This window comes from Bombyx mandarina, chromosome 04, assembly GCF_030267445.1.
Source record: "Bombyx mandarina strain Sakado chromosome 04, ASM3026744v2".
Classification (NCBI taxonomy): domain Eukaryota; kingdom Metazoa; phylum Arthropoda; class Insecta; order Lepidoptera; family Bombycidae; genus Bombyx; species Bombyx mandarina.
In genome coordinates this window covers 511,556-534,477 of record NC_143211.1, presented here as the reverse complement: position 1 = coordinate 534,477, position 22,922 = coordinate 511,556, and the positions used below count along the sequence as shown (strand labels likewise).

Genomic DNA, 22,922 nt, shown 5'->3' with positions numbered 1-22,922 from the left:
AAGAAGGGAAAAAGTGGAACAGAAGGGTAGATAGAGTAATAGTAAAGGATGTTTGTGGCGCGCGTCGGCCCGGGAAACGTTCGGACGCTATTGTCTCCGTGACCTACATCCGGATTTAATAAACCGCCCCTACCCACGGCTCTAGCTGAGAATTTTTGCCCGCCATTTCAATAGATTTTATAACTTATAATTCATAAAACACAACACAAAATTTTATTATATTTTAATGAGTTAAGTGATTGTAAAACAGAATTTCGGTACAAAACGTTCATTACAGCACAGATCGCGAAGATTTTCTTTCATTAATCTTCTGAACTCGGGAGTTATCTGGGGCACGTCGATTTGGGCGATAGCCACTGAATGGCCGCATTCGATTTTCGTATAAAGCTATCTATAGAGTTAGTTCAAAAATACTTACAGAACTTGCTTTTCTCGGCAAAAGTGTAGTTAACGGCGTAGAATATCGCTAGAAGGAGAGCTAGCGGTTCGCGTGCCCTCATGGCGGGGCCGCGGGCTCGCAGGGGCGCGACGCGGCGCGCACTGAGTCTCCAAGCCACGCTATCGACCTACCCACACCGCGCAGGCGCACAAACCCGGCGTACTACTCAGACCACGCTACACAACCATTCTTGCCAGAATATATTTTAAATTATCCGAAATAAAATTACGATAATGATACGTCCTTATTCAAATGAAAAGAGCTTTAAACGATAGACGAGCTACTGGGCAGTAGTCCTGAGTTTTCCATTATCATCGATCGATAGTTATGATTGTCAATAACATGGTCAGCTAAGTGACTCTCGGAGACGAGAATCGGCTTAGAATGCACTCTTCAACCATCCTATTAGGAATATACATTTGCTTCATGAGCTGCTGAATGTGTACACATTGTGGATTACATTTTACTAAAGTAAGGCATAATAAAGAGCTCGACTGTGTATAATATTATAAAAAAGAAATATATTACAATTTGTAAAGAATATTCTAGAATTTTCCGAAGCTTTCAACCCAGAAGGTGCGGCGTCCCGCGGGCTAGATTCTCTCCAATGACTCATTCGTTGAGTGAATGAAACTCCCTCGACACAGACAACAGCAATTTGGCACAAAATAGCGGAACCAAATTATAACAGCTTTCCTATAGATAATTAAATTATATAAACTTTCAGCATTGTAGGTGCTAAAACACGTGGTGAAACATGAAGTTCGAGCTTTGATCACCTTTCCAACCAGAACGCATGTTTACCCCGAACTAAATCCAAACAGGATAAATACGTACTCAACAATAAATGTTCACGATTAACTTCCATGGTGAAGGAATAACATCGTGTAATAAAAATCAAGCCCGCAAAATTATAAGTTGTGTAATTACTGGACGTAGGATCTCTTGTGAGTCCGCGCGGGTAGGTACCTCCACTATGCCTATTTCTGCCGTAAAGCAGTAGTGCGTTTTGGTTTGAAGGGTGGGGCAGGCGTTGTAACTATACTGAGACCTTAGAACTGATATCTCAAGGTGGGTGGCGCATTTTCGTCGTAGATGTCTATGGGCTCCAATAACCACTTAACACCAGATGGGCTGTAAGCTCGTCCACCCCTCTAAGCAATAAATAAAAAATAGCACCTAGTCGTGCTGTCGGCCTACCTTATCACCAATAAGTCTTTGAGGTCACGCGGACTCAAGTGTACGAACATTCCCTTGCTTATGAACCAACTGGAGGGCCTCTTCAGATCTACAAGAAGTTTGAAGCCATCTTGAAATCAAGAGCTCTTTGAAGTAGCGTCAAGATACCTGGGCTTTATGTCAAAAAAATTCCTTGTAAAATATATTATCGTGACGACATAGTAATGGCGTTTTGTTTATTATTAATTTAGCTAGTTTGACTTTGAGAATATATGTAATACATATAAACCATTGTGCTTACTATCCTTATTGATTGCATGAGCTTAATAAAATTCAAATTAATCAACTGGAACGAGGACGCTTGTGATAAATTATAAAGATGCGCAAATTCTCGTTTTTTCTTAACATACATTGTATAAAATATGATAGCTGGTCGGGGTTCACGCTCTACCTGATGTCATGACTATTAGTGACAATTGCGTGATTTATAAACCCGACATCCACCTGCCCTGGCGACACAGTGGTAGTTAGTCAGTAGTCGTACGTATTAGTCACCTTATCGGCTTTAATCTTGCATATATTGTGTTCATTTTATGGTCTCGGTATATCGATTCCAATTAACGTGTCTAATACTGTATAAAACATGTTGTCATTCAAAATTTAAGACAGAAAATGTTATCCACTTCACACTTTTTTATTTGCGCCTGTTTATATGCCAAGAAAGTCTAAAAGTAGCCCCGGTAATTAACAAACTAAAGAGCGGACGGTTAGCCTGGCATGGACATGTGATGCGCAGAGAGAACATGCATGTGACTAGGAGATGTGTGGAAATGGTAATGCAGGGTAGAGGGGTAAGAGGTCGACCGATGAAGATGGATGGAGTGTGGGAATGACGATATGAGAGAGAGAGGAGTGAGTGTTGAAATGGCGCGGATAGAACAGAATAGAGTAGAAAAATTCGCTGTGCCGACCCCACCTAGTGGTGGCGAAAAAGAAGAAGTTTATATGCCATGAAATATTAAATAATACATACTGTTACACCCTGAGGTTCGGGATAAAAAAATTATACCGAAGTACAAATTGAAACTGTGTGAACACTTAGAACACGACAGAACACTTTAAAATTCTCAATTCACTTCCTCCGCTTGGCTTCAGGTGATCCGTTCGCTGTTTCGCTTCGAGTAGTTTCGACTACTAACTGACTGCGTGCCATCTCTGCAACGCTTTTATAGTCGAGATGACATCTCTATAACTGTCAAGACAATTCCTCACAAGTCGAGCACTTTTTATGCGTGCTTCCGCTATCTGACAATAGATGGCGTTGTACTTCTCGAGCGTTCTAGATGTTACTAGATCCTTTGATACTCGTTTTGGCTGTTCGACGATAGATGACGTTACTCTTACCGGCGTAACAATACTAATAGATTACTGGACGGTAGTGCTGTAATTAGCGCCTCTGACTGCTCCGCTGAGGGTCGTGGGTTCGTGTCCCACATCGGGTAAGCATTCGTGTAATGAATAGGTTTTTTTGGTTTTTGTCCTTTTTTTATTGCCCTTGTAGACAGAAGAGCTAACGGCCCACCCGTTGGTGAGTGGATACCGTCGCCACAGGAATTAAGCAATGCCAGGGGCAGAGACAAGGAGTCTACCGTTAAGCACTCTCCACAAGCCGCGCTTAAAGAAGGATATGTGATAGCGCGCCGAAAGCACCGTGGAGGGGAGCTCATTTCAGAGCCAGATGGGACGTGGCAAAAGAGATCTCTCGTAATGCACTGTGGATGAACGCAGTGGCTCCAGGTAGTATAGATGAACTCTTCTCTACAGGCGGTGCGATGGTAAAAATGAGATGATGGTATCATTTCAAACAATTCCTCAGAGAACTGGAACTCTGAGTGTGTATCAGCTATATTATTATATAAAACTTAAACGTATGTATATAAGTATGTATGTCAGTCTCTGATACCCCTAATACAGGGAATCCTAATTTGGGACTGGATAACCGTGCATGATTTATTCCCAGTTTTTTTTGTTTTTTATTACCATTAAAGTTATTTGACGAAATCTTTAAATTAATATTTCTAATTCAATCATCGTATCTTAATTATTTTCCTAGTTCCACACTACCGTGCAACTACTGTAAAAAGATATGATAACAAATTCTTGAACTATTTAAATATTCACATCATTTTACAAAATTTTAATCACATAAATGTCAGTGGCAGGTGTCCGCTGCTGAACTGGCCAATGACTTTCGGTGTTAGTAGAAGTGGGCGTTATTTTCAACAACCGCCAAACTTGCAGTTTATCAAGCTTTGGCTTGTCTGGTACTATACATAAATCATAATAAACTGAGATCAAAAATTATTGATCTCTAGAAAAAATAATAGGAAATTAAAGTACAAAATTGTGTCTTTCTTTTAAAATTTGGTTCCATTTGCAAAGATGCTTACTTTGCAACAGACTTTGCAAGAGATACACATTAATGTCATAAACTTTTACATGTTTCACCCATTACGATCAAACTACCTATTGACATTAAAACTTTGACCATTTATTACAGAGCTTATTAGCTCTTGCCTAGATGTAAAATAACACGCCTAAACAAATAAGTAACAAGACAAAAATTATGTTAAATAAAAAACAATAAATAATTTAACACACCTATTAACTAATTAACTGATCGATCATGATTAAGTCAGCAAAAAATTAAAAAAGCATAAAACATGAAGATAAAAAACTGAGTAGTCCAGGATCAGCAGAGGTCTCGAATACCGCCCAGCCCACGGTTCAGAGCTGCTCCAAGGTACCCCAGACCACCGCTGATATTAATAAGCCGACGAAATTTACAACTACTACAAGATTTATCAGTATTCATACCGTTATCAGTTTATCAGTGATAATTTGACTGTTATGACAACTCGCTTTGTGATAATTTATCGTTTTTTAATTGTCATTTTCATGTAAGTAAAACAAAATGCCATTACCCCGTGTCTCGCGTTAGCGATTTGGCTAAACTAACTAACGTTAAGATGTTAAGGGGCTTAGATGTGGCCTGCAAAATCATTTCTATCTGAAATCAAAGCCATGCGATGACCAATTAATTGTGTGGAAAGAAAATTCCATGTTCGTGTAGCGATACTTATCAGACTTGATTTTTTTTAAATACGAAATATTCAGACCGATTCAGTTTCCGGACAAACATTAAATACAATACTTTCCACTTCGCGGAAGAACACTACCAAACAAATTCCTAAATTCCCAAAAAAATACTTCATATTAGTTAGTTTCTTTCCTTTAGGAAGTGACTAAATCCTTAAATGCATCTGCTTATCGCATTCGTTCTAAAAATACTATGTTTTTTTTTTGCCTTTGTATGCAAACGGGCATACGGCCCACCTGATGGTGAGTGGTTACCGTCGCCCATGGACTTCAGCAATGCCAGGGGCAGAGCCAAGCCGCTGCCTACCGTAAACACACTGTTTAACCAACACTAATGCTCCACGCACGCAAGCGAAGTTCAATCCTTTTTTTTATCTAAAACTAGAGTGTTCACTAATAGTGCATTTAATTTTCAAAATATAATTTATGCCACTTACCGTTCGATTACAAAACCTCTTTCTTCTTAACGGCTTTTTAGATGCGCCATGGTATTCCTTTTGCTGTCGAGGTTTAAGTCGTAACAGTAGACAGGATGTACCTGTGACATAGTCGGTGATGACGAAGTAGAACGCTCACGGTTACGACGCAGGCTCTTATTCTTGGCAATAAAAACGTTTTTCACTGCTCAACTTAGGTCTCCTTCATAGATTTAAAGAGTGATCAACTTGATATTTACTTAGGTCCCAAGTATCCCAACTTAAGCTTTTTTTTTATTGCTCAGATGGGTGGACGAGCTCACAGCCCACCTGGTGTTAAGTGGGTACTGGAGCCCATAGACATCTACAACGTAAATGCGCCACCCACCTTGTGACATAATTGTAAGATCTCACTTTTAACAGTACAACGGCTGCCCCGCCCTTCAAACCGAAACGCATTACTGCTTCACGGCAGAAATAGGCAGGGTGGTGGTACCTACCCGTGCGGAGCCACAAGAGGTCCTACCACCAGTACCAACTGTGTTCTAAGTCTAACAATGCTTTAAGTGACAGCTACGTCACTTCTTCTCACAATGGAAAATAAAAAGAATATTCAGCTTTGCCTATTAAATATAACAATACATCTCAAACAAAATTTTGGTAAGTGTTTAGTCGTTGTCTTCGCTTTGTGCACGGAGGTATTAGCTCCTCCTTTGTAAGAGGGGCCTTTAGCCCGCACACATCAAAGACACGAACATAAATACAAAGCAAATAGGAGAACGTATCATAGCGTACATAACAACCCCCAGAGCTATTAGCTGTCGAGCGATGGCTGTTCTTGGTGAGTTTTATAATATAAAACTTTTTGTTTTCCAAAAATTTCTAACATATTTGCAAGTATTACAAAGTTCCAAATAATTATTCAGACGAATAACAATTCTGCTTAGGTTTATCGTAATCAGACGTATCGCCGTTATAACAAAGCAATTGGATCTTTAACCTCATAGCTGAATGTGTACGGCGCCATGACGGCAAGTTCATATTCCAAAGACACACTTCTTCTTTTTAGACTGCTCATAGGTGGCATTGTATTGACTGCGATCAATCTACTAGGACTTAGTAACCGCGACTATAGTACAAAAGAGATTAAATACGACTGCCGCCCAGAGCCAACTGACTAGATACTTGGAGAGGGATAGTGAGAGAAAGAGAACGAGTATTAATTATTGTACACCAAAAAAATAAACAATGCCAAACGTTACATACTTAGATACATCTCTTTCAAAGATATTTAGTATTGACTAAGAGTGTTCTCGTAATTGTATCTTTCAGGTACACAGCAGGCAAAATATTGTCCTAGCTAGGGCAGTTAAATACGGAAAACTGAAAAATATTATTAAAGTATTAGTTCTTCTTCCTATTCGTACACTCTTGACAGAGTGGTCGTGGTCATACATCAATCGGATCCTGCGATACCGATGCTCTCGCGATGCGACGCCATGTGGCACAATGTTTCGCAGAGTGAGAGCAATCATTTATGTTGGAGTGAGTCACAGATTTTATGAGGTCGGTCCATCGTGTTGGAGATCGTCCGCGAGATCTTTTGCCCTCGACTTTCCTTTGCACCACCAACCGCTCAATGGAGTACTGTCACTGTACATGTCACTTATGTCTTTAATAAAGTATTTTTAAAGTTTTTTTTTTTTTTTTTATTGCTTAGCTGTGTGGACGAGCTCACAGCCCACCTGATGTTAAGTGGTTACTGGAGCCCATAGACATCTACAACGTAAATGTGCCACACACCTTGAGATATAGTTCTAAGGTCTCAGTATAGTCACAACGGCTGCCCCACCCTTCAAACCGAAACGCATTACTGCTTCACGGCAGAAATAGGCGGGGCGGTGGTACCTACCCGTGCGAACTCACAAGAGGTCCTACCACCAGTAATTACGCAAATTATAATTTTGCGGGTTCCATTTTTATTACACGATGTTATTCCTTCACCGTGGAAGTCAATCGTGAACATTTGTTGAGTACGTATTTCATTAGAAAAATTGGTACCCGCCTGCGGGATTCGAACACCGGTGCATCGCTTCAACACGAATGCACCGGACGTCTTATCCGTTAGGCCACGACGACCACGAGTACTTTATTAAAGACATAAGTGATATATGAAGTTTAATTTTGCATTTCCTTTCAACAAACTATGTTAAGAACTGCGATAGTCGTGCGTCGACGATTGCACACATGTAATAATACCCGCAGTGAATTGTTTCAATTAACGCGACCGCCAACCCAAAAAGCAATTTCTATTACAACACGCTGGATACGCAACATTTCGTCGGAAATTAAACGTTCCGGTTCGATTCTGACTAAACATCGAACAATCAGTAGAGCGTCTATTTATTTAATATACAATTATTATTTTTATTCACTATTTGTCACTACAAACTATATCAGTGGTCCTATAGGTGAGGGGCTCAATCTGCTCATAGTGATGCCATTATACAGTACCGAATTTTTGACGTGACAACGTCTTATAATTCGATGGAGCCGGCTGCACGCACGAAAAAACATGACTCATGCGCCGTTACCTCGCTCTGAGGCGTTCCATTTAAGGCTTGAAGTGCAAGCGAGAGCGCGCAAGGAGCGACAAAGAGGCACATTGTAAAAAAAAATTTACATAATTGTATGTATGCGTACAAATAAATGTAACTTAATAAATTCAATAGTGATTCCATTTACCTCCTTCTCTATATTCATACAAAATATCTATCAAACAGATAAAATTTAAATTTTCTTTTTAAAAATGAAACCTTTCTATCAATATTTTCTTATGACGTTGTCACGTTCAACTATCGTCAGTAAACCGACTTTACAGATAACCGATTTTTTTTATTGCTTAGATGGGTGAACCAGCTCACAGCCCACCTGGTGTTAAGTAGTTACTGGAGCCCATAGACATCAACAACGTAAATACGCCACCCACCTTGAGATATAAGTTCTAAGGTCTCAAGTATAGTTACAACGGCTGCCCTACCCTTCAAGCCGAAACATATTACTGCTTCACCTACCTACCTACCCGTGCGGACTCACAAGAAGTCCTACCACCAGTAATAGAAAAATATGCTTATTTGCTCTTTTTAACTAGTAAAAATTGTGGTACGAATTTGTTTAAGAATAATTACTCAGTATATTCTTAGCACGATTTTTAGTTTTAATGAGTTCCAGGTATTTCATGATCATGATCTCAGATAAAGCGAAGACCACCGGTAGGATGTCAGGAGCAGACAAATGTATCTACCCTCTTTCTAATTCGATTTTGACTACTAACATACAAACTCGACTATAAGCCCCCACAATCCACACTTACGGTATAGAAAGTGTTTTCAGGACACTTTGAGAACGCATTACATTTTACTAAAAAGAATACTAATAATTTTTTTTTTATTGCTTAGGTGGTTGGACGAGTTCACAGCCCACCTGGTGTTAAGTGGTCACTGGAGCCCATAGACATCTACGACGTAAATGCGCCACCCACCTTGAGATATAAGTTCTAAGGTCTCAGTGTAGTTACAACGGCTGCCCCACCCTTCAAACCGAAACGCATTACTGCTTCACGGCAGAAAAAGGTAAGGTACCTACCCGTGCGGACTCACAAGAGGTCCTACCACCAGTGGTAAACCAACACTCTGGATTTTTTTTTATTTTCGTTATTACAATTGCTTTTCGTAATTATTGGTGCGTATATTAGGATTTTCTTGCTGCTTTAATTCTTAATGCGTACCAGGCTAATACAGCCACTGGTAATATATAACAACCAATGTAAATGAGGTAATTGATCGTAATACTTATACAAGATTTACCAGGACTATATCACAGTTGTTACGACAATTTATATAGTATGAAACGCGAATTGATGGCTCGCCTGGTGCTCACTGGTAGGAACTAGAGTCCATAGACATCAATAATTGAGTTAACTTTAATAGAGATTAAGTTTGGTTCTTATCTAGCACCTGGTAGTCCGTGGACCACGAAAACTTTAAAGTATTCAAAATGTCAGAAAAAATATAATGAAAATAAAAATCGTGCTATTGAATTTATTTAATCTAGGCCACCTCATCTACATCTAGATCTAATCTACCTCAAGCCATCCAAGTTCGTACGAATAACATAGGACATTACCCAAATGGCACAGTGGCACACCTAACTGACCGACTTGTGTATCGATTGTGGTATTATCTATACCTAACACATTCCAACATAGCTCGACTGCAATCAGTGTGGTCATATTATTACAAAATTACATTGAGATTTAGCTCAGTGATTTTATTTTGTTGAAGAGTATTAAACGATAAGCAGTGGCTTGGCTCTCCCCCTGGCATTGCTGACGTCCATCAGTTACGGTAACCACTCATCACCAGGTGGACCGTGTGCTCGTCTTCCAACACGAGCAATAAAAAAAAATTGTTCGCCGGGACTAAGTACATAACAATGTGAAATTGGCCACTCAGCTTGAGACATTAGGTCAAGCAGAGCTACGTCACTACTGTTCCACCTTTTGAAACCTGGAACCATGGTAGCAGCATAGCAGAAATAAGCAAGATTATGGCACATATCCTACAAGCTCACAGCATGTCATATTCTACACACCTACAATAAGGCATCTACCATACCTATCATATCAACTGTCTACGCTATCGGTATGTCTGTTATCGAGTATTTTCAGTACGGTCTAATTATGTTATCTTGACCATTAAATATCTTAATCCTGTTCGCTACCAAGCCACGAAGTATAAGTTAACCCACTGCGTACTGTTACACTGTATGTAATACTGTGTGTTTTGTTTCACTTCAATAAATACAGACATATAGATATTTCTACGGGTAGTTTATGCCAGCACGGATAAATACCGGCATCTTTCATATTCCTGCTCTGAAGCAGACATTCGTTCAGGCTTGAAGAGTGGGACAGCAGTAACATAATTTCATTTGAGACTTTAACCCGGGGTTTCAAGGTGTATGACGTCATCTATATTGAATTTTCAATGGAATCTGGTAACCATTTAACGCTAGAAAGAATTTGAGACGTAAATCCATGAATCCAGTTCAATACATAGTGTGCAAGAGGAAGTTCAGAAGCTGTATATTTTATTTAGGAAGATGATATGTCATTTTAACTGTGAGACGCAGAGGAAAGGATAAGTGAGATCAGTCCTTATTCAGGTCGTCACCCCTTGAGACTAGAGGTAGAATGTATTTCTCACACCTATATTAGTTCCCTATCCACTGTGACATATCGTTATTTAAGCGAGATGTTAAAAAGAGAGTACTCTATAATAAGTAATAATAATAACTGGGAACAAATCAACCACGGTCGCTCGGCCCCAAATTAGGATTCCCTGTGTTATGGGTACCAAACACAGGCATTTCAGCCCACTGAGTTTCTCGCTGGATCTTCTCAGCGGGTCGCGATTTCGATCCGGTGGTAGACTCTGCATAGCACTGCTCTTGCTAGGGCTAGTGTTAGCAAATTCTCTCAGGATGAGCCCGTGAGCTCATCTAACCGTCCGGGCGTATCTGAAATAGCCTCTCAGGCTACCAGTGAATAAGTAAGAAAAAAAACTGACATTATACTTTTACATTTTAAACTAGCTGACCTGGCAGACTTTGTAGTGCCTCAATCGATAAATAAAAGACCTAAACTTTTGTATAAAATAAATTTAAAACAAACAAAAGGAATTTTCATATATTTAAAAATGAATTGCTGTTCGTTAGTCTCGCTAAAACTCGAGAACGGCTGGACCGATTTGGCTAATTTTGGTCTTGAATTATTTGTGGAAGTCCAGAGAAGGTTTAAAAGGCAGATAAATATGAAAATGATCGGAATTAAATAAAAATAATAATTCTGGTTTTCTTTTGATGTGTCTCCCGTCGGACGGATTTCTTTTGTTTGTTTTAAGTTTATTTTATACAAAAGTTCAGGTCTTTTATTTATCAATTGAGGTACTACGAAGTCTGCCGGGTCAGCTAGTACTTATATAGAAAATAAACAAAGAGCAAACAAACCTGCTCATCACACGAATGTTTGCCCCATGCGGGAATAGAACCCATAACCCTCGGCGTAACACTCAGGGCCGCTAACAACTTCATCACCAAGTAACTCTAGGTAGAGAAAAAAGTTCGTCTCTTCTCTCTGCTTACTTCAAAGGCAATGAACAAATTACTTTATCGCTTCAAATATACAATCAAATATACTCCAAGACCGACTGAACAGTGGGTTCATTACCCGTCCATTTTTAAAACAGATTCGATATAAATCATTCATTTTACACTTGTTTGTAGAGTGATACTTACGCACTCGCAATAGTAAAATTACTGCGTTAGATCACGAACGATCGGTATTTTAAATTTACAATAACAAAATCCCATCTTCAATTCGCGTACACAGGATAACGGCCTCTATGACGAGCTTAAAGTGTCTATCTTTGTGGATTTAAAATCGGAACATGTATCTTTTTGTTATGAACAGCATTCGGTGCTGCGTGCAGTGAAACGTATCCCAACGTTCTAGAAAACTCAGTCATTCCTCAGTGAGTATTCGCTGGTATGAGAGAATTAAAACATATATTTTTGATGGTTAATAACATTAACAAGAGAAGGCTAAATATTTCCAAGTTATCTATGCGTTCCCGCATTTTTCTTCGATCAAGTTAATGTTTTCCCACACTTGTGGTATTTTAGGCTAAGGTTTGTCTAAGAGATCAGTGATCGGGAGCGCTGTGGAGTTGGTGCCACCATTTCGCGGTTTTGCCCCGAAGCAGTCGCATTGCGGTTTGAAGGGCAGAATTGTCGTTATTCCACTATACAAGAGAATTCAACCAAATTTCTCATGCCGGGTGGTGACATACAGGTTGTGCAGTTGATGACTTGCGCATACCACTTAATGTCAGAGAGACCATGAGTTGATCACCCCACCACTCAGAACGAATCATGGCCGAATTCCACAATAAAAAAATTAAGAATGCTTTCAACATAATTACTAGATAGTTAATCACTTTCAAAGCAATTAGTTATACTTAAACTATTAATTCTATTAAATAATGAAGCAGTATTTTTGTAATCACATATCATTATATTATCTTCTCTAATTGTAAATGAAACTTTAATGCTTGTGTTGTGATAATTATTCCCGATCTCCTCTTACGTGAGTAGCGTAGAGCAGTATCGGAGCGCAGTCGTCAGTCGGCCGCGAGACCGCGCGCGCGCACCATGGCCTCCCCCGACCCCCCGCTGCCCACCCACTATATTCAGATCCTGGAGCCCGCCCAGGAACCGACGGGCACTCTTCGCGACCGCCTCAACCAATTAAGTGCATGTGAAATTAATACTAAAGTGACTTACGACGTGTGCTCGGTGTTGTCCCCGCCAAGGAATAAGATCCTGGAGCTTCTACGTCCTGAAGACCCGGGTCGAGATGCGTTAGAGGCCATCGTGAGACCCATACCCCGTCGCGGCCTCACCCGGCCTCTGGATGAAGACACGAAACGGTTCCTGCATAGAGCACTGCAACCGCCCAGCACTTATAGACCGGAGACTACGAAACAAGAGCCTAAAGTTGAAACGAAAACTTGCGATTCGAACGCTGAACGATCTCTCGCCGAAGAACTGAGAGAAGCAGAAGAAGATGTAGGTAAAGAACGGAAACACTGGTTACGCGACTTCAGGAAACGCGGTGAAAGTTTCCGTGGAGCCGCAGAAAGAGAACAAATGGGAAAGTTGGCTTTGTCAGTGGAAGATGATGAAGAGGAAGACGGGCTGTCTGCTGCCGCTAGGAAAATCGACGCATTATTGGCTGAGTCGCGAGAGCTGCACGAGGAACTGGCGGGGATCCATGAAGACCTGCAGGTGCTGGCCAGGCGCGTGGCACGCCGCGACGCGCTGTGATGCGTTGGTACCGTTGCTCGGACACACGCTTCGGGATCACCGCTTTAACATTTCTTACTCCTAGCACTTCCACTAGTAAAGTAATGCACTATAAACACACTAAACAATACATGAAACATTTCGAATTTTGAGAGCCGATGATTCCGGGATAAACCGGTAGCAAGCAACGCCAGATTCACAACAATATCTCTACTGACTTATCATAAAATAGGTACACTTCGAAACATTTCTTCTCAACAATCAAAATTAAAATAATGATGTAACATCTCAGTTATCAATGCATATAAATCTTATCTTTTGTTCAAATAACGGGAAAATCTCTCTTCGTCATGATCATAAATTAGCTTGATTGTATTTTTAATAATGATCCAACTTAATACTATTTTTAAAATTATTACTATTATAATATTTCTTATTATAATACGTTCAAGATGGGGAGTACAGGAGTGGGTAGAGCAGCTCCCAGCAGTGGGCATCTATCGGCTGATAATGTGTGCTCGCCGTGTGATCAAACTCAACCATATCCCCTGACAACCCAAAATTTAGCTTCCCTTGATTCTTTACTTTTCAAATTCTGTTTTACTTGATTGAAATTTAGTAAAAAATACAACTATTTCCAATTTCTTGTTAACTTTATGATAACACAAAAGCTCGCTATATACATACCTAATAAACTAAAAAAAAAACAAAATCGGTTGGCTAACATTGGAAAAAATGATACTTAACTTAACAAAGTGCTCTAAAATTGAATCTTTGCAAAAGATATACACACGTAGTTCTAATTATAAGCTAAACCATTTTATTAAAAAGAGAGATTTTCAGAAAAGTAATGCATAATATGTATATGCGTGAACTTTCTAGAACGCACGCAATATCATGTAACGCCTCTTCAATTCTATTCGAGTTCATTAACGTATTTAAATGACACATATTTATTTCAAATTGATAATTATTTTTATACCTAGAGCAATTCAATCATAAAACATAAATGTTATCTACCTATGAAATAGACCAGTTTTTTTATTAACTGGCAAATCGAATTCAGGGCGTTTTTTTTTTTATTTCCTTTGTAGGCAGACGAGCCTACGGTCCACCTGATGGTGAGTGGTTACCGTCGCCCATGGACTTCAGCAATGCCAGGGGCAGAGCCAAGCCGCTGTCTACCGCTTAATACTCTCCACAAGCCTCGTTTGAAGAAGGACATGTCATAGCGCTCAGGAAACACCGTGGAGGGGAGCTCATTCCATAGCCGGATGGTACGGCAAAAAAAACCTCTGGAAACGCACTGTGGATGACCGCAGTGGCTCCAGGTAGTATGGATGAACTCTACTCCGGTGGCGGGCGGTGCGATGGTAAAAACGAGATGCCGGTATCATCTCGAACAATTCCTCAGAGCATTCCCCATGGACCATACGGTACAAAATACAGAGGGAAACGAAGTCCCTCCGCAGACCCAGAGGTTCCAAAAATAGCGTAGCTGATGTTAAATAGTTAAAGGAGCCCATAGAAACCACGACGTAAGTCCACTCGCGCAGTATGACTCGGTCATTGTTGTGTACCAATAAATAACGCTAAACGCCTACACTGCAGAAACAATCATAATTTTGGTACCTAACCTTACGCACTACTAGTAACAAAATTGTCTCACGAGTACTCATTTTCAATAATCTATGACCCTAATTGTAGTTCCTTTTGTATTTGCTTACTATTAACTCAGTAGAAAAAAAACTAAGCTTATATTATCACCTTCTAATCGATAATGACAATATAATTATTTGAATACTAAATTAATGCGCTCGTTACAGTATTCGTTATCTCGTTGATAACAAAGGTCATTAAACGCAAACAAACAACAATGCAATCGTCTTTGGCGACGCACAATACGGCACGAGGAGAATTTGTCTCATTTTCATTAAAGGAATTCCAGAATGAAGAGATATTACGTATGATCGCTAGTGCGCATGGCTTACCCGGTGACGTGACATATACGTGTGTATTGTCCGTTACCATTCTTCTACTATTTTTTTTTATTGTTTAGATGTGTGGACGAGCTCTCAGCCCACCCAGTGTTAAGTGGTTACTGGAGCCCATAGACATCTACAACGTAAATGCGCCACCATCTTGAGATATAAGTTCTAAGGTCTCAAGTATAGCTACAACGGCTGCCCCACCCTGCAAACCGAAACGCATTACTGCTTCACGGCAGAAATAGACAGGGTGGTAGTACCTACCCGTGCGGACTCACAAGAGGTCCTACCACCGGTAATTACGCAAATTATAATTTTGCAAGATTGATTTTTATTACACGATGTTATTCCTTCACCGTGGAAGTCAATCGTGAGCATTGGTTGAGTACGTATTTCATTAGAAAAATTGGTACCCGCCTCACATTCGAACACCGGTGCATCGCTCAACACGAATGCACCGGACGTCTTATCCTTTAGGCCACGACGTTCTGTGTGCTTAGTACGAAGTTTTTAACGTTTTCGATAGCGTAAAAGTTAACTCAAATTTATATGCAGTTGGAACAGCGCCCCTAGCGGCAAACGTAGGAAAACGTTCCAACTCCATACAAATTTGAGTTAACTTTTACGCTATCGAGAACGTTAAAAAACTCGCAGTAAGTACACTGGTGTCTTCGTGTGGTAGGCGCATTCAAATTGCAAGTACTTGACATCGCTCTCGAACTCGTGTCCTCGCCAAACAGTAATCATGACAAAACTTTGTTTGACGAGTGTACCCGCTCCCTTGTGAATGGTTTGCTGACACTGCCAGTACTTGTCACTGTGCAGCTGGTAAAGTCTCCGAGATGAAATTGATCCCTCCATCCCAAACAAATACTGACAATAACAATGACACAAACAAACCTACATATAAATACATAAATTATAATATTATCAGTTTCTTTTCAGGCAGAGCACTGATGGTGTTTTCGCTCAATAGACCAACGGTAGCTTTAATAAAATAAATATTTTTTGAAATACTCGTTAGCGCAATTCAGATTTTACTAAATCTCTCATGGCTCGGTGGATTGACGGTCTGAATGCTATTATTGGGATCTTGTAACATATATTCAAACATATCTTGACAATGTCATTAGCGTGATTCAGGCTTCTGTCAAATATCTCGTCTTCTATGATAACTACCCGCTACATACATTATCTTCGACGAGTCATACTGCCCCCGTTCTCCCTCCACTGTTTCTGGTACATTAGATAATATTATTCAAAACTTTCACTTGCACACCGCACTATATATAATGCACTAGTTAACACGATTTCAAGGTAATTAGACTTGGTATTTATTGGTTTTACGTAAACCATACTAGTTTCCTATATATAGATTAGTGGCGCATTGTATAATGAGTAACACGGAATAACTGAATCATAGACGACGGACTGAAGATGAGTTTGTTTGTTTAAAGTTGATGATGTGTGGACATAACGCATATTCATATGTCCGAATTTCGTGAAAATATGCATCCGTCCAAAAATATGTAATAACTCAACAGCACCAAGTTAGCATTCTTTAAAATCTCTAGATTTCTACGTGTTGTATGTATGTAGGTAATTATAACACACTATTGAGACAAGAAACGATGCTACTGGTGGTAGAACTTGTGAGTCCGCGCGGATAGGTTCCACCGCCCTGCCTATTTCTGCCGTGAAGCAGTAATGCGTTTCAGTTTGAAGGGTAGGGCAGCCGATGTAACTATACTGAGACTTTAGAACTTGTCAAGATGGTGGCGCATTTACGTTGTAGATGTCTATGGGCTCCAGTAATCACTTAACACCAGGTAGGCTGTGAGCTCGTCCACCCATCTAAGCAATAAAAACAAAAACAAAATACTACTGCGACCAAATAAAGTAAAACCGTATTTTAAATATGCATTAACCCTTCGACTGTCGCGTAGGTCACCGGTGCCCTACGCGGCTTACTGAAGTAATTATGTCGATTTCTATTACTAAGCTTCTGGATTGCCGAACTTTGCTTTCTTTTGAATTATACAGTTTTGAAGTGAAACTACTTTAGAATCGTTGTGATTTCAAACTCGATGACACGAAAAAATAAGTCCATAGAGACACAAACACATAAATGTATAGCATTCAGCCGGCGAGAGAATGAGATAGAACACATTAGACGTTCTCGGTCTCCTCTTTGTGCGATTCTTCATAGCATCCCCACTATCGTCTACTATACATTGTCCATATGTATGCTCCTGTGTAGTGGGATAGTCAGTATATCTATATCTTATTCATAAGTTTCACTTCTACCGTTAAAGAGCGGAATTGTCGTTATTCCACTTTACACGAGACTTCAGCCAAATGTCTCATGCCGGGTGGTAGCATACAGGTTGCGCAATTAATGAGCTCCGCATACCACTTAATGTCAGAGAGACCATGAGCCGGTGACCCCACCACTCAGAATGAAACATGGCCGAATTCCACAATTAAAAAATTAACACACACTTTTTTTTTTACTCCGGCCTTATATCTCATGTGATTTGCAAGAGGTTCTGTTGCAATAACCAGTGTTACCTCACAGATGCAGTCAGCGCGTGCGTGCCGCTGCGTGGCGGCTGCCCGCGCCTTGAACGACGAGTCCAGAGCTCTACGGTACCTGGACGATGTGGTCGCATTGCTCAAGGGTGATGTGGCCACCACCTTGAGGACCAGAGCCTGGCCCTTCGCTATAGGCAGGAGACAGCCTGATCGGAATTATATTATTTAAACAATGTTAGTAGCTAATCATTTTCCTTCATTATTTGTAAAGACTGCCAAGAGGTAGGTCGCGAGTATTTACCCAAGCAGACCAGGTGGTGGTGGTGGTGGCGGTGATACTCAGGTGGGCCGTGAGCTCACCCAACCACCCAAGCAATAAAAAAATAAAAAACACTTAATGTTTGATGTTATTATTACACGGTGGATTCTACATGCTCATGAAGAAATCATTCGATTACTATTTTTCAAACGTTAAGTTCTCAACGGTTTGATTCGCATTCTTGTTCAGATTCCAGCCAAGCACCATCACGATAGGCCGACATATAAATTAAACTCCCTAGGAAATACAGACAGAAAGTCGGATGGTGGAAAAGAAATGTTTGAAATTGCCTCCCACTACAGAATAATTTCGTTTCGATTTGGTATCGATGAATTCGACGTTAGGCTGTTTACTATTGTTCAATTAAAAAGTGAATAAATAATTTTTTTCCATTTACCATTTGGCTCTAGAGTGAAATCCACTACATGGTGTTTGTAGTTTATAGAAAAATCTTTGAACGAGTTTCAAAGAGTCCTCGGTGGAAGATAAAAGCTTCAATTTACTCCGGTTATTGTCAATGTCTATGGCTAATAATTAAAATTCACCATCAGGCTAGTCATTTGCTGGACACCTTTGAAGACAAAGTTTGATTCCTTCATCGTAGTATACCTCAACTTAGCTCATACTGAGCTCTAAATGTGTCTTACTCGAGGTATCTCAACACCCCGTACTTCAAAGGATACTACGTCTCAAAATTCCTAAAATAAACAATGCTAAGATATTTTCTAGATCGTAATTGGATGTACATTTTTGCAAATACATTGTACCTATCCTCTTAATCCTCTCTTCGAATATCCAAATACATCCCTGTAAGCTGTATACAATGCTTGCGACACGAGCAGGAACCCTGTAATTACAAGACATAATAATATTTATTTTCTATAAGATAACTCTTAATTAATTTAATGTGTTAATTAAGTGCCTGTATGTTTTTCTAAGAAGTATTTTAAAGGATGTAAAAAAAAAAAAAACTGGCAGCACAGCCCCGCTTTTTTCTATTAACGAATTCTTCGCTAAATTTAGAAGTTAGCAACAGCCACGAATCCTGTAGTTATAACACTAAAATCCAACACACATTTTTTTAAAGCTAATCATAAAATTCAAACAACATCAACACGTAACCTCAAATTAAACTTTTTTAACAACCGTACACGCTCGCTACCAATAATAACACAGACAAAAAATTAAGACAATTTAAATTAAATTATAGTTGGAAAAACAATGTGTTGCAAATCGAAATGAAAACAGATCGCTTTGCGTCCGATTATTAATGTGTCCAACTGAATTTACTAAATTATCTACTCCAATTCCGGGTCCGTATAAAAATGTTTTTAAGCTATTGCATAGCTTTTATCGCGGGCCTTGAGCGCGGCGACCGAATCATGAAATTCCGTAACGAAAAAAACCTAACACCCCTCACTCCGCCTACCATGTAGCTCGCGTTCACATTCACACGTTGCGCTTGTGTAGTGTTTGTGAATAAGCGCGTGACGTGACGTCACACTGCATGCGCATCATGAAAAGTCTGCCCATATCTCTCTCTCGCGCGGTCTAGCTTATGAGTGTGAAGGGGACAGTTAATGTTCTGCTTTTATTAATGTTTAATTTAGCGTGGTATTGTTTTAATATTAAATTAACATTGTCTAATTATGATTGCATAAGTTGATAAAAAATGCTATGCAATAGCTTTACCGCGGCAGTTCCCGAGTGCCACACGTTTTTTTTTCTGTTTTACATTAAGTCGACGTAAATAATGATAATATTTAATGTGCCTTTTACAAGCGTTTGAAATGAACACTCGATCTGATGGTACACTGGACTTGAAACTTGCAACAGATATGAACAATTCACCATACTAAATATTTTAGTAACATGGAATACTTAGCGGTCGAATGGAAGACAGAGAATAAGGATATGTAGAAATACTGATATGTAGAACTTTTTTACTGGTGGTTGGACGTCTTGTGAGCCCGCACGGGTAGGTACCACCGCCCTGCCTATTTCTGCCGTGAAGCAGTAATGCGTTTCGTTTTGAAAGATGGGGCAGCCGTTGTAACTATACTTAGAACTTATATCTCAAGGTAGGTGGCGCATTTACGTTGTAAATGTATATGGGCTCCAGTAACCACTTAACATCAGGTGGGTTGTGAGCTCGTCAAAAAGCTCAAGTCAAGAGATAGAAAAAAAAATTGAGTTTTCTCATTTTGTGGCAGGTGTAGTTTGCATTACGTTGTTTGGAAAACCCTTCCACGGAAGGAACAAAAGGAGTACAAAGTAATTTTTGTGATTTAAATTTCTGAAGGCTTAAGACTCATTGATGAGTTAGCCCTCACCCCAACGTGAAGGCTTCCTCCACTGCCTGGAATAATTTAGCTAGTAACTGAAATGCAACCATTGTTTTTTACGTGAATGCGTTGGATGTGAAGCACATTGTGGAGCCAGGACGTGTGCGTGCTTCCCTTCTGGTTAAACATCCAACGATATACAATAGAAATTGAAACTTCAATGTCGCGTTGCAGGGTAGGAGCGACAATAGTGTTGTCCTGCAACAAAATAAAAAGGTGTCTCTATTTTTTAAGCCTTCTGTAGTCGTTAATACATTTCATATCATGCACTTTAGCTGTACCAAATATTAAGTAATTGTAACTAATTTATTTGATTCCAGGTCGTGCTGACCTGGGTGCGGTTGTTAGCTGGCCGGTAACGTCGAGACAACATTCAAGTCAACACACCAACATTATACTACAGTATAACATGGCTCTTTGACTATACACGATATAATATAAATTTTATAGTATAATTAACACTTAGAACCAATGTGCTTAGTACGAGTGCGAGTTTTTTAACTTCTCGATCACGTAAAAGTTAACTCAAATTTGTATGGAATTGGAACAGCGCCCCTAGCGGCAAACGTAAAAAACTCGCACTAACCGATCGAGGGAGAATGTTTTAGCATTGAACGGGTTTTGAACTTATTATTGAAACACGGTGGATCTGGTAGCCGCATGTGAGTTCAAACGCCAATAACATTTAGAGGACACGCACAGTGACGGTCGCGTTCATGGAAAGATTCATTATCATCTCTTATAGATAACGTTTGTTCGTTCAAAGCCTACACTAAGGCTTAAGAGGATTTCATAGAAAGGCATAAATGATCACCATTTTTTTTCCCCAACACCAAAGTGGTAATCGTCTTCCACACTTCCACCTCACACCACAAAGACAACAGGATATAGGTCTGCGCGGGTAAGTACCACCACCCTGCCTATTTCTGCCGTAAAGCAGTAATGCGTTTCGGTTTAAAGTGTGGGGCAACCGTTGTAGCTATACTGAGTCCTTAGAACTCATATCTCAAGGTGGGTGGCGCATTTACGTCGTAGATGTCTATGGGCTCCAGTAGGCACTTAACACCAGGTGGGCTGTGAGCTCGTCCACCCATCTAAGCAATAAAAAAAATCAAAAGAAACCACCACGCATGACAGTTATTTTTAATCCTCTTTTGTAATTACTTGTATAATATGACCTTCAATGTGCTTCGCGTGTCATCTATACAGCACTTATGTAGATATAGCTTTGGTAGAACTGATTCAATGAATACTGTAAAATGTAAATATTGTATACGTTGTTCTTATTTGTAATTACTTGAAACGGATCTCTCAGAATCTTTAAGGTTAGTGATTGTTTTAAGTACGTGTTAAAATTATATTTTAAGTTTCAATAAAAGTTTCATAAACATATTATTATGTGTTTCACTGCTATTGTTTATTAGGTTTCAAAAACTTGCTAATCAATTCACAAGTTATTTAGTGTCAAGCGCCGTACTCCATAGACACCCACTCTACCACCACCACCACCGCCCACCGTGGTACATAAAACTGACGACTTAGTTTCACTGAAGAAACGGTTATCTAAATCACCTCATGTCAAATATAGACAAGATCGCGCGCCACCTAGTAATGCGAGTTCACGACAACAGATGCTGCCTGTAATTAAACTATAGTACCATAAATAAATAAATAATATTAAATAACTGGGAGCAAATCATGCACGGTCATTCGGCCCCAATTTAGGATTCCCTGTGCTATGGCTACCAGAGACTGATAAATACACAGTTACTTATAACACGATACTTTTATAACGCATTTTCAATTTACGCGATTTCAGTCCCTCGTATAACACGGGTATTCCCCCATATAACGCTGGGATTTCTCACGTTACATTTCGGTATGTGCTTTGAAATTCATAATAATTTATACATTTGATAATTAATTTCGCGTACCTTGGCTCATTGTCAATTTTTTTGTTATAAATTTAAATTAATTTATTAAATTAGTGTTCCTAGTGTTTGAATTGTAAAAACATCGGTTATATTGTATTATATTTTAACGCGTTATATTGGATCACACAAGCGCGCTATGCGAGAATACAACAACGCGTTTCCTATAACGCGAAACCAATCTACCTTGTTATAGGGGGGACTAGTATACTTATATTTGTTTGTTGAGACAAAGAGCAAACAAACGCTCATCACACAATGTTTCCCCATGTGGGAATCGAACCCACGACCCTCGGCGCAACGGTCAGGGCTGCTAACTACTGGACTACTGAGTAAAATATAATTGACATCTAAAATATTTTCTAGTTTTCGTAAGCGCGAGGTCCATGCCCATCAAGTACGTGCACCAGATTAATGTAGTCCTTAACAATTTAATTCTAAAGAACCATTGACCGCCAACAATAACTACTTAATAATCCTAATTTAAAAGACAGTCCTCCGGTTTGGTCGAAATGATCTAAGTATGTCGTAAATTATTAAACTATTTTTTTTATTACTTAGATGGGTGGACGAGCTCACAGCCCACCTGATATTAAGTGGTTACTGGAGCCCATAGACATCTACAACGTAAATGCGCCACCCACCTTGAGATATAAGTTCTAAGGTCTCAGTATAGTTACAACGG

The 22,922-nt window shown here is 39.6% G+C and overlaps 2 protein-coding genes across 5 annotated transcripts in view; one reads left to right on the top strand and one right to left on the bottom strand.

The window, feature by feature from the left end:
* Nucleotides 1-577, bottom strand: part of loaf (low-density lipoprotein receptor domain containing lost and found) — a 77,545-nt gene extending 76,968 nt beyond the window's left edge. The window contains 1 exon segment of the mRNA XM_028183105.2: nt 419-577. Within this exon segment, the coding sequence (XP_028038906.2) occupies nt 419-500 (82 nt within the window). The 5' untranslated portion in view covers nt 501-577.
* An 11,810-nt stretch (nt 578-12,387) lies between these two features.
* On the top strand, nt 12,388-21,698 carry LOC114249489 (uncharacterized). 4 transcript variants are annotated; one of them, XM_028183092.2, is made up of 3 exons: nt 12,388-13,101; nt 17,686-17,876; nt 20,627-21,698. In XM_028183092.2, the coding sequence occupies exons 1-2, from the start codon at nt 12,466-12,468 to the stop codon at nt 17,869-17,871; spliced, it is 822 nt and encodes a 273-aa protein (XP_028038893.2). In that variant the 5' UTR covers nt 12,388-12,465; the 3' UTR covers nt 17,872-17,876; nt 20,627-21,698. The 4 variants fall into 4 exon arrangements, 1 of the variants encoding a protein (XP_028038893.2); XR_003624995.2 differs by having other exon boundaries at nt 12,394-13,143; XR_016325821.1 differs by having other exon boundaries at nt 12,394-13,147.
* The last annotated feature ends 1,224 nt before the right edge of the window (nt 21,699-22,922 follow it).